This window comes from Canis lupus, chromosome 12, assembly GCF_011100685.1.
Source record: "Canis lupus familiaris isolate Mischka breed German Shepherd chromosome 12, alternate assembly UU_Cfam_GSD_1.0, whole genome shotgun sequence".
Lineage (NCBI taxonomy): Eukaryota > Metazoa > Chordata > Mammalia > Carnivora > Canidae > Canis > Canis lupus.
The window spans coordinates 58,986,285-58,999,166 of NC_049233.1; the positions used below are offsets into that span (position 1 = coordinate 58,986,285).

Below are 12,882 nucleotides of genomic sequence, written 5' to 3' on the forward strand. Positions count from 1 at the left end.
AAGCTGTGTAATAAAGAGAAAGGAATTCTTAGAAAGTGGTATTAAAACTAAAATGCAATGAAAAGCTTTCTTAAAAATATATTTCCTTAGCCACTACATCTATAGGTGATCATTTACTTAATGTTCCTTAATTTAAAAATTCATGCAAGTTGTGAGACTTCATAGTTGTATAATTTTTCCCAGTACATCTGGCTGAAAAAAAATCGAATTTCTTAATATTTAATCAAAGGAGAGATGCATTCTACCTAAACTATTACATATTAGGAGAAAAAATGAAAACTAACTCATTTTAGCAATGAATATTAAAGAAAATAAAACTTTTATGTTTGATTTATTCCTATAATTTTAATTCTGTATAAGTAATTTTTGTGAAATAAATGTGGATGCTCACGAAGATGAGCTTTAGCAGTACAGAAATATCATTCTACTATTATATCATACTATTAGTTATTACAAAAGAGAAATGACTGCAGTAAAAAATGATAAGGCAGGTTCTGCTTAATTCACTTTAAATTTACACTAAATAAAATAAGTCAGAGAGGGCAGCCTGGGTGGCTCAGCAGTTTAGCGCCTCCTTTGGCTCAGGACATGATCCTGGAGTCCCCTGATGTCAGGCTCCCTGCAGGGAGCCTACTTCTCCCTCTGCCTGTGTCTTTGCCTCTTTCTCTGTGTCTTGCATGAATAAATAAATAAAATCTTAAAAAAAAATAAGTCAGAGAAAGACAAACACTTTAGGGTTTCACTTATACATGGATTCTAAAAACATTGAAGTCATAGAAACAAGAGTAGAATGGTGGTTGCCAGGAGTTGAGGGGTGGAGGAAATGGAGAGATGTTGGTCAAAGGTATAAACTTTCAGTTCTAAAATGAATAAGTTGGGGTATGTAATGCACATCATGGTAACTACAGTTAATAATACTGTATTGTATACCTGAAATTTGCTATGAGAGCAGAGTTACAATGTTCTCATGAAAACAATAACAGCAAAATGGTTATTATGTGAAGTGAATATGTTTACTAACTTCATTGTGGTAAATATTAGACAATATGTACATATATCAAACCATTTCATTGTAAGCTTTAAACTTACACAAGGTCCTATGTCAATTAGATCTTCATAATCTTCTTACATATGACTAAGTCATCCATAATATAGGTAAATATATACATTTCCTAAAATATGAACTGTGAAATTTTCTACAAAATGATATTCTTCATATTAAGACTAAAATATAACTAATAAGAGAGTTGTGCCACACTCCCCAAATATTTAACAATGAGACAGGTAAAACATTTTCCAGCTTGTTGAAGTAAAGGAAACTAGTTCAATGATATAGCTAAAAATCTGAGATTACCTCCCATTTGTGATTCTATTATTTGACAGCAAAAGCTGTGTGGATTCCTTTATGCTATAGATATTTTAAAATAGTATCACATGACTGCTAAGAGTAGAAAATTCTATAAAGGATGAAATAGCTTGCTATTATTTTCAAAATCAAATTCAGTAAATTAACATTCATAAGTACCCACTGCTATTAATGATAAAATAAAGGAAAGGAGGAAGTGGGTATCAGAGAGTAGACCAAGTCATTCAAATCTTCTAAATGTTCACCCAAAGAAACAGACTACCCTGAAAAATGGACGTAAATTCCAGGCTACATCATTTTTCTAGATTAATCTTTGAATGCCACCTAGTGACAAAGACAAAAATTTACTTGTAAATATCTGCTGTCATCTAGTGGCTATGTAGTACAGGAGCTTTTTATAATAAAAACAGGTATTTTTCAAATCTCTTTGCCATACAGCCATTCATCTCAATAATCATATAGTAAGTCAGTACAAGTCAGTATTATGTAAAGCACAATGGATATGGGAGTAAATAGAGCATGATCCTTGGTCTCAAAAAGTTGTCTAGTCATGTAGGTGAGACACACGTAATTAATTAAGATGACACACATGAAACTACCATCCACAGCACCTAGCATGTAATACGTACTCAAAAATTATTTTACTTAAAAATACCTAACATAAGAAACTTATAAAACTGCCATTAAATATACAGTATAGTAGAGTTTTATGTTCTGTTAAGCAGAAAAACAAATTCGCCCGAAATTTGGTTTTTATTTATTTTAAGATTTTATTTATTTATTCATGAGAGACACACAGAGGGGCAGAGACACAGGCAGAGGGAGAAGCAGGCTCCATGCAGGGAGCCCGATGTGGGACTCGATCCGGGGTCTCCAGGATCATGCCCTGGACCGAAGGCGGTGCTAAACTGCTGAGCCACCGGGGTTGCCCCGAAATTTGGTAATTTAGAAGTAAGACTAAAAGTATCACTTTGTACCTAATTTATGTGTTTAAACTTGAGTCTTTAAGGTTGTCTTAATTGCTTTCTTGTGTGTTTGTTTTCTTAAACTGGTTAAAATAATCTAAAAATGAAATAAATAAATATAATAATCATTAATGTGTATGTATCCTTTAGTAAATATGTGAGAAAAACATTCATGTATTTATTCAGCTAGGATTTGCAAGCTGGCAGTAAGTATAAGTAGGACTGAGTATCAAGGGACCATGAGACAATGGTAAGTGATACAAATCATTTACTAAATACCAGCTTGGCACAGGCGCTTAGTAAATTTTCACAACAATCCAATGAGATTGTCCCTATTTCATAAATGGGAAAATTGGGACTTTATAGGTAAAGTGAGTAGAAGGAGAGTCTGTTTTGGGGCAGATGACATGTGTTGGAGAGTAAGCAGGAAAAGCTTTGGGAATGCTAGTCAGACTATGGAAGCCTTAAATCCAAGGACAAGGTGTTTATACTATGTCCTGCAGAGATAAAAAAGATTCCATATTGCATATGTGTACGGTTACCGAAAAATTAACATATTTTAAAGTATATACTACAGGGATGCCTGGGTGGCTCAGCGGCTGATCATCTGCCTTCAGCTCAGGGTATGATCCCAGAGTTCTGGGATTGAGTTCCACATCAGGCTCCATGCAACAAGCCTGCTTCTCCCTCTGCCTAGGTCTCTGCCTCTCTATCTGTGTCTCTCATGAATAAATAAATTAGAAAAAATAAAGTAGATACTACAGAGGGCTAATACAGAGTAGGTACCCAGTAATATCTGCTAAAGACAATTTAATAAGCCTCAAACATGCCTCAGTGTTTCTGTCAATGCAAAATTAAGTGGCTTTATTACAGGGTTGAGACTTGCGACCTTTTGGCGTTAGCATTAGAGAATCAGCCCCATTAGGTATCAATCAGCAAATTTGTCTCATAAAATGTTTGTATTATCTTCAGTTCTTCTAAACTAATGGTCAGAATAGATATTCATGTTATAAAAGATATTGGCAGAGGCAATATTCCTAATCTAACATAACCTTTACGTTGATCACTGCCACTGAACAGTTTTGCAAAGATTTGGGGAGTCTAAAGACTTAAAATTCCATTACCTTAAGAACACAGCACACATTCATTTTATAAACTAATTTCACACTTGATTTCCACAGATTATCAAATTTAATTTCATATTCAACTATAATTTAAGGGAGTTTGTTTCCTTAACAAGAAAATATACTTTATTTGGGAGCTATTCCAAGTAGACTAAAATATGAGAAAAAAGTTTTAGCAATGGTCTGTACTTCACTATATGAGCGAAAAATTTCAAGGTATCTATTTCATTATTTAAATGCCTTTTATGGCATTAAACAGAATTATGGTTATAGTTAGTTGACATTTCTGAAAATGATGTACCTAATAAGTACTTTATGAATATGAGGTAAATCTATTGACTATAATCTATTTTTATTTTTTCAGGGCTTGACCAAATAGTTTCATTGTTAAGGAAATGAACACTTTTTTACAGACTGTAAAATAGATCTATACAATAGATTATGCTTTCAGAGATACTGTTGACCCAGGACCTAGCTATTTAAACCATGCAATCACAGCAGGTGATGGGGATTGAAATTGAGCTACAATAACATTTTCTTTAGAGTCAAAATTTACTTCCAATATTTTTTATTTTCTTGTAATTATGCTCCTAGAGATCAGCATCCTTCATGACTTCTAACTTCTAATCTTCCAAACCCCTAGTCTTCTGATCCCAGATCAACTTTTGCCATCTTCATGAACCAAGCCTTTCCTAATAGCCTGTGACCAAAAGTATTTTCTCATTTTGTTGGCTCCTTCTACAGAAATTATCACTTTCCAACATTATTGCACTGTGCTTTTGTAGCTTTTACTCCCTGTTTGGACTATCTGCTCCTTAACAGAGGAGACTGCATAGTGAATGTGCTCTGGATCCTCTAAAGAGTTGTAAATAATGAACAGAATATAAGTGAAATTTTACAAGCTCTTTAAGAAGTAACTGATACAGGACTTGTACACAACAAGTAATATTTGATTGCAAATGTTGCATTTCTTCATTTAATTTGTCTATTTAACATTTACTTCATTTATTCATCTATATCCCATTTACTTAAAAAAATTATTTGAGTCCATAAGCAAGGATAGAGAAGTAGGAAAGTGTTGAATGCCAGGGCAATAATTAAAAATATCATGAAAACAGGGAAACTTCATTTGAATGTTTGACACACAGACTCTTAAATTAAGAATGTTTATTCTCTTTACCAGTTAATATGATACCTAGACTTCCAGAGTCTGCTATTTAAATCTTAACACAAAATGCATATACACACATGAAACAAACTGTAATACTGTAGCTCAATTTAAGCAATTCTATTCCGTAAAACAAGGTTAATCAAATGACCTAACATAAAAGGGCTTTATAAACGTTATAAAAACTATAGAAGTACAAACAAATATAGCAGGTGTTACTACTATTTCTGTTTTTCTAGTTTGTATAGCTTTGGCTAGATTTCTGGCCTGAAACAAAACCCCACAATTTAAAAGTACACTCTTAGCAAATATAACTGTTGGTTATCACTTGCATCCTATACTGTTTTGAATTAACCGACAATATTCTTAGTCTGTTGTGCCTCATGACCATGTGATGGCGTAAGCTATATTCCTAAATACTACAGAATAGAATCTATTCAACCTTATATTTACTTGGTCATTTTTTCAGCTGATGACTCTATTCCAATCTTTTGTTCACTGGATCTTACCTCTGCATTTAGGTTATCTGCAAGGCTTTCCAGAAACTGACTCTCAATTGGGTTTTGTTGAGTGAGCAAAGTGAGGTAATGGCTGAGTTTGTCATGTGTTGTTATGATGATTCCTTCCCCAAATCTGTCAAATTGTGGTCTTCCAGCTCGACCAAATATCTGCATGACATCTAAAATTCCAAGGTCAACAAAGGAGCCTCTTTTTGCAGCATATATTTGTGTTCCCTAGATGAGGAAAAGTTAATAAGAATTTACATAAACACACACAAATATAATCCTGATGAGCTGAACACTGAAATTAGGCAAATATGGCAAGATCTCAAAAGTGTACTTTAACTAATCCTTTCATCATCTGTGATAGAGTTAAATTTTCACAATATAAACTAGATTTTTTTGGAGAAAATAATTCTGGCCTTATATGAATAAAATTTGAAGCCAATGAAATAGCCAAATAGTAGTATTTTTCTAAACAAACCAATCCACAGGTTTAAGACACACAAATCTATGTAATATAAGTTATTACCTTAATAATAACAGCATGAGCAGGAAGATTGACACCCCAGGCTAATGTAGCTGTACAGACCAGAACTTTGATATGCCCATTAGAAAACAAGTTTTCAACCAAATTTCTGTCCTGCCGAAGCATTCCTGCATGATGAATACTAAAACCATCTGGAAATAATTCTCGTACTTGTTTATTTCTTGACTTCTGTACCTGGAGTAGATATCAATAAGACATAAAGGAGCATTACTTAGCATTTACAAATAATTGTTATTTAGCATTTTTTTATTCAAGGACTTTATCAAAGAAAGCATACAACTAAGTGTTTTAAGATCTTGCTAAGTCTTAGTATATAATGTTCTGTATAAAATTGTTAAAAACAATATTTTATCTAAAAACATAGGTAATCCCCAACATGACATAAAATCCAAGAGGAATGAAGTTAAATCTCTCTTTCACTAAGCCTTGCAATCAATCATTATTACCTGTTTCCTATCCTTCCAAAATCAAAAATACTCTATTAAAAAAAGCATAAATTAAAAAAAAAGAAACTTATGTTTTCCCAACTCATTCGGAGTAAAAGCCATAGTTCTTACAGTGCAAGAGTCTACAGAAATTATTCTTATCCCCTAACCTCATGAACCAACTCCAGCAACTAGGGTTGAAATTTTCTCTAAGTCCCTTTTTGATAAATCCACATCCGCTTCACCAGGGTCTTTATATTTTCTATACACAACCTACTCCCTGGAAGACTTTTCCCCTAACTTACTGAGATGCCTTGATTTTCCAGTGCATGCACTCTTCCTCATTGCAATGACCCAATAAACCCAACTGTGTTCACCGAGAGGTGCGTTCTTGGTAATTTTTGACGGGCACTGATCACCCATCTTAGTTTCTCAACTTTACAATGCCCTGAATATACTATCTTCACTTTTGGTGTCTGTTCTTTCACCTGGTCTGAGCTCAGAGGTGGGATTTGATCCACATATCTGTAATTCATATAAGCATAATATTTAAAAAATTCACTAAGACCCAATAAAAATGGAGAAAATGTCTCCGCAAAATTAGCCTTTAGATTAACATAATGAAGTGTTAATGTAATCAAAGCTCCTATTTGGGGGCTCCTGGGTGGCTCAGTCAGTTAAACATCCAGCACTTGATTTTGGCTAAGGTTATGATCTCCTGGTGTGGGATCCATTGAGCCCCACAGTGTGTCTGTGCTCAGTGAGGAGTCTGCTTGAGATTCTCTCTCCTTCTCCCTCTGCCCTCCCCCTGCTCATGTGTGTGTTCTCTCTCTCTCAAATAAATAAATAAATCTTTATAAAGTCTATATCTTAAAAAAAGCTCCTATTTGGGCATCATGTCCTGTGTTTGCTTGCTATTGTTCTAAAACTTTTATTATCAACATTTTCACAGTTTCTTTTTAAAGAGTTTTCCATAGTTCTTTTGTAAGGAGCACTACACTGGCAGGGAGCAGGATTTCAGGGGCCTGGGGTCCTACCATAGATTTTGTCATATTGACTACCCCTAAACTCACTTAAAATTTTAAATTTCTGGGCACCTTGATGGCTTAGAGGTTGAGCGTCTGCCTTTGGTTCAGGTTGTGGTCCCGGGGTGCTGGGATCAAGTCTGTCTCCCTCTGTCTACGTCTCTGCCTCTCTCTCCATGTATCTCATGAATGAATGAATAAAATCTTAAAAGAATTTAAACTTCTAAGTTATTAACAATTAACTAAAGAAATGATCTAAGAAAACAGCCCTCTGTGAAATCTGCTGCATATATGAAACCGAAATACATTAACAAACCACTCCATCTAGTGGCCATCCAGGTAAATAACAACTTAAACACATTCTAAGCCTTTTAGGGTCCTGAACAAAATACACATAGACCAAAAAGACTTTCTTTTCCAAGTTTCATGAAGAGTATATTCTTGTTTTATTTTTGTGCAGTGTGGTCAGCCTGTTAGAGGCAACAGGGGTAACTTCTCTTTTGTCTCCATTCTTGCTAATATATTGTGCCATTGCTTTTTAATTGGTTCAGTAGAGATTTGAAGTGACAGCAATTCTAAAATAAATTTGAGCTGCTCATAGAACAAATAAACTAGAATCCTTGGGAATCAGGCCTGGAGATATGTGCTATTTTAAAAATCATACAGAAAAAATTTAGTTTTTCCTTTTTGTGTATATGGTTCTATGAATTTTAACATATGTTCAATTTGTGTAATGATCACCATAATCAGAATACAAGACAGTTCTTTTACCCTAAAATTTCCTCATGTTATTCCTTTATAGTTAAACCTTCCCACTCACAGCCCCTGGGAACCAATGATCTGTTCTCCATCCTCATGGTTTCATGACTTCAAGAATGTTATAGAATTGAACAAAACTATTTTTTTAAATAAATAAATTTTGAGGCTAGTTTCTTTTACCCAGTTTGATACCTTTGAGATTCATCTAAGTTGTACTGATAGTTCATTCCTTTTTACTGCTAACTAGAATTCTACGGTATGGATGGATATTTTGTGAATCCAATCACCCAGTGAAGGATGTTTGAGTTGTTTCCACTTTGGGTAATTATGAATAGAATGTCTCTATGGATCTCCACATGAAGTTTGAAGTTTCTGTATGTGTATGTGTGTGTATACATGTATGTAAGAGAATGTATTTTAATTCCTCTAAAGTAATTAGCAGGAATGTGACTGCTGGATCATCTGGTAAAATATATATGCTTATTTTTATGAAAATTGCCAAACCATTTTCAGAGTGGTTGTACTATATGCATTTTCATCACCAATATATTAGAATTCCAATTACCTCCCATGCTTGTCTGCTTTTGAGACTGTCATTATTTTTTATTTTAGCTATTGTAAGAGATATGTAGTGTTATCCCACTGTGGTTTTATCTACATTTTCCTAATGTAGACTACTGATGTGAAACATCTTTTCATGTTCTTGGATATACATTTCTAATCAGCTCCTCAAGTTATTCTGATATACACAAAAGTTTAAGGACTATAGTTTCTTATAGGAAGATACCTGGAGTGATTATTTTTATCCATCTATGTATAGTACAACGGTATAATTTGACCATATGATTCTATTTAGTGCTATACAACTTAATTATTGTACTAAATTATTTGCACTCCTAAGAAATGTATCTAACAAATTTATAAAACATGACAGTGACAAAAAAAAAGGCACTGTAAAGGGCCAAAGAGAGGGTAATTTAAATACAAAACAGATGTTTATCATGTACTAGATCCTAGAAATACAAAGAAATTGAAGACAAAATTTGAGCTTTGAGTAATCTGCAGAATGGAAAGAAAGACCCATACACAAGTGACTTCTATAAAACATGGTATGCTTCTAATAGAAGTAAATGGACAAAGCTGAAATGAGGGGAGGAATGACATTGTGGTTTGTGTTTGTCCCACTAGCACTTGCACAGCTAGTACTTACTGCGCATTTCTGGAATGAATGAATCAATGATCTGCTAGTTCCATCAAAGAAATCTTTACAGAAAATGTGAAATGTATCTTGAAAGACAAGTGATACACTGCTACATGTGGTACAGTATGCAGCAGGATAAACAAGTATAAAAGCCAGAACTAGCAAAGAATACTGTGTGTCCGAAGCACATTATGTTCAGAAGGTATTCGGTGAATGCAAGAAAATGATGCTGGAAAGGAGGACTCGGTCAGGCTTTATATGGTCCCAAGCACAGGAGGAAAAGGGCCAAGAAAAGTTCTTAAACAGTACCAGATATGTTGTTTAGAGAGGTGACTTCACAGTTGAGCTAAGGACGAGAAGATGGAGATGAGCGGGGATGGAGCTATGAACAGTTCCAGTGAGAAGATGGAGACAGGAAATAGAGATACTACATAAAGTCAGGGTGAGAGCAGGCTCTACAGTAAGGAAGACTGGGTGACTGCCTAGGAAGGGAGGTAGAAAGGAAGGAAAGAATTAGGGCTGTTTCTAGTTTATTCATGCATACTTTGATGCATTAAATATGTGATAGGAAAAGTAGGATCAGGAGAGCCAATGCTTATGCCTTGGAAGGTGGAAAGAAGATTCAGTCTGTAACATGAGTTTAAGGACACCCATTATAAAGATTTTGACTTTTATTTTGAATAAAGTAGAAAACCACTCAAGGTTTCTGAGCAGGAGAAAGCTAAGGGTGATCAGTAAGGTTTATTACTCTAGTGTAGCATTTGGTAGAGAGAGATGTGACCAAGTATTGAATCAGGTGTAAAACATTTGAACAGAATAATTAATGACTCCAACACATAGCTGTAAATTTATATATGTGTCTTTCTTATCTTCACTTTTTTTTCAAGATTTTATTTATTTATTCATGATAAACACAGAGAAAGACAGAGAGAATGAGAGAGAGAGAGAGAGAGAGAGAGAGAGATGCAGAAAGAGAACAGCAGGCTCCATGCAGGGAGCCTGACCTGGGACTCAGTCCTCTAACTCTGGGATCACGCCCTGAGCCGAAGGCAGACGCTCAACCACTGAACCACCCAGGTGTCCCTATCTTGACTTTCTTTCTTTTTTTTTTAAGATATTATTTATTTATTCATGAGAGGCACAGAGAGAGAAAGAGAGGCAGAGACACAGGCAGAGGGAGAAGCAGGCTCCATGCCGGGAATCCGACGTGGGACTCAATCCTGGGTCTCCAAGATCACACCCTGGGCCTAAGGCGGCGCTAAACTGCTGAGCCACCCGGGCTGCCCATATCTTGACTTTCTTAAACAACAAAGGAAAAAATAAAAACTAAAATTGCATAAGTCTGAAAACGAATGAAAACATCACACATCAAACTTATAGGAGGACACAGTAAACTCAATGCTCTCAGAAAATATCATACCTGAAATATTTAACTAAATAAGAATATAATAAGTAAATTAATATCTAACTCAAGAGTTAGAAAAATGAAAGTATAACAAAACCAAAGAAAAACAAAGAAAAAGTAGATACTCTAATAAAGTTAAAATAGAATCTAATGGTTTAAAATTTGTGAAATGGGTAAGCAAACACAAAAAATCTTATTTTGAAAGAAAAAAATAAAAATTACCAATGGCTATTGCTGGAAAGAACAGGAGTTGGCAAACTATGTGCCAAATGTCTGTTTTGTACATAAAGTTTTATCAGAACATAGCTATATTAATTTGTTTACATATTATCTATGGCTGCAGTTGAGTAATTGTGACAGACATCATATTTCCACAGGCTTAAAATATTTACTGTCTATACTTTAAGTAAAAGAAGATAGACAGTTGTACACAAGCACAACAGCAAAAGTACAAAGACACAAAATTAGTCATGTAAAAAAAAGCAAATGTTCAGAAATATATCACAGTTTAAAACAATCAGAAAAGAGTACTTTGTAAAATCAATCCACACCATTTAAAAAACTGGGATGGATGGTCTTAAGTAAATACATTATAACATTTATCCTACAAGTGATAGAAAATTGTTAAATAATAAAAGCAATGAAAGAAAATTTAAAACTTATCAAACATCTGGACTTTCAAACTTTTAAAGACAAATTAATTCTAATACTATTAAAAGTCCCTAGGGCATAGAAATGGAAGGAAAGCCTCAAAATTAATCTTACAGAAGCAGTGGAATAGCACTGACATTAAAATCTGATAAAGCAGCAGAAAACAGAATAAAACAGAGAAATCTCCCTTATGTATATCAACCTAAGTGGTAAAGAACTTTAGAAAACAGAATTCATCAATGCATTAAAATAATACACCACAACTAAGTACAGTTTAACCTTAGAATTCAAGGGCATTATACTTCTATTTATATGAACACATTCAATAAATGAAATGACATGCTTTGATTTTGAGATGAGATAACTTGACTTGGTAACAATGCCAATTCCCACTAACTTAAGGCATTAACTCAACTAAAACATGAATATGAGGTTTTACTCAAGTTCATCCTGAAAAGTAAACCTGCATATTTATTCAGGAAAAAATCTAAAATTGACGAATAATCAGGATGACTATAGCCCAGGTACTAAAGATATTATAGTAACAATAAGGAAACAGTTGGATACCAGAGAAGATCAATGAAACAGAAAAGAAAGTCATGAAATTGACTCAGGCAAATACGAGAATTCTGTGTTATATTAAAATTTAAAATCAATGAAAGAAACAGGGATTATTCAGAAAAAGGTAATAGGTCCATTCCTATATGGAATTAATTCCAGATAGAACAAAGATTTAATAATAAAAATGGAATGAAAGTTAAAAGGGCTGGAGGAAATTATGGATAAAATAGGTATGGCCTTTATAAGCAAGAAAAAAGCTCAAAGACTATAAGTAAGTTGATAAAAAATTTCTACAAGGTAAAAATATTTATGAACAAATAAAACCCAAAAGTTAACTAGGAAGAAAATGTCTAACACATATGACAGTGCATACAATTTAATATACATACAATAGATCCTAGGTACAAATAAGCAAATCACAAAAAAAAAAAAAAAAGGAATTTAAGTGGTCAATATGGAAGATGCTCAGCTTTATTTAAAATTAAAGAAATGTCAGTCAAAATAATAATGAAGTACCATTTTTTTAAACTCAAAAACTTGATGCTGTCCAGAGTAAAGTCATGTGGGAGAATGTTGCTGCTTAAGGAAATGTAAATTGCAACCATCTCCCTAGTGGTCAATTTGAAACTGTTTGCCAAAATTTTAAATGCCTGCACCATGTTGATGTATAAATTCCAGGGATTATCCCAATAGACATCACTGCAACTGCCAAGAGTATGAGCAAGAATGTTTGCTACAGCACTGTTTACAGTAAAAAATAATTGGAAACAACAAAAGTGTCCATAAAGAATAGGACTGGGTAAATGAATTAAGATAGTGTGCACGTTATGCCATACTATGAAGTTGTTATAAGAATGAATCAGATCTTCTGTGCTGATTTGGAAACATTTTCACTATGTATTGCTACAAGAGACATGAAAGTGTGTATAACAAGATCAAATCTGCTTACACTAAAACATACATGCAAATACACATAATGGGTCATTGCATAAAATCTTTCCTTACAAAGGCTTTTTAAGAGGAATTTCTTTTAGAGAAATTAATGGAGAAGAGATAGTTAAGACCATGAGTTATAGAGCTTAACTTGTTTATTATGAGATGTTTTCTGAAGTATCAAAACAATCACTGCTTTTCCAACTGACTTCACAGGATGAGCACTACCTGGATCAGGCTTTACTATCC

At 33.9% G+C, this 12,882-nt stretch overlaps 1 protein-coding gene across 7 annotated transcripts in view; it reads right to left on the reverse strand.

The window, feature by feature from the left end:
* The window catches only part of ASCC3 (activating signal cointegrator 1 complex subunit 3), a 336,407-nt gene that overhangs the window by 127,591 nt on the left and 195,934 nt on the right, over positions 1-12,882 (reverse strand). For all 7 annotated transcript variants that reach the window (XM_038554805.1, XM_038554806.1, XM_038554808.1 and 4 more), the window contains 2 exons: positions 5,656-5,847; positions 5,133-5,357 (listed from right to left, as the gene is read on the reverse strand). In XM_038554805.1, the coding sequence (XP_038410733.1) occupies positions 5,133-5,357; positions 5,656-5,847 (417 nt within the window). The remainder of the gene's footprint in view (positions 1-5,132; positions 5,358-5,655; positions 5,848-12,882) is intronic.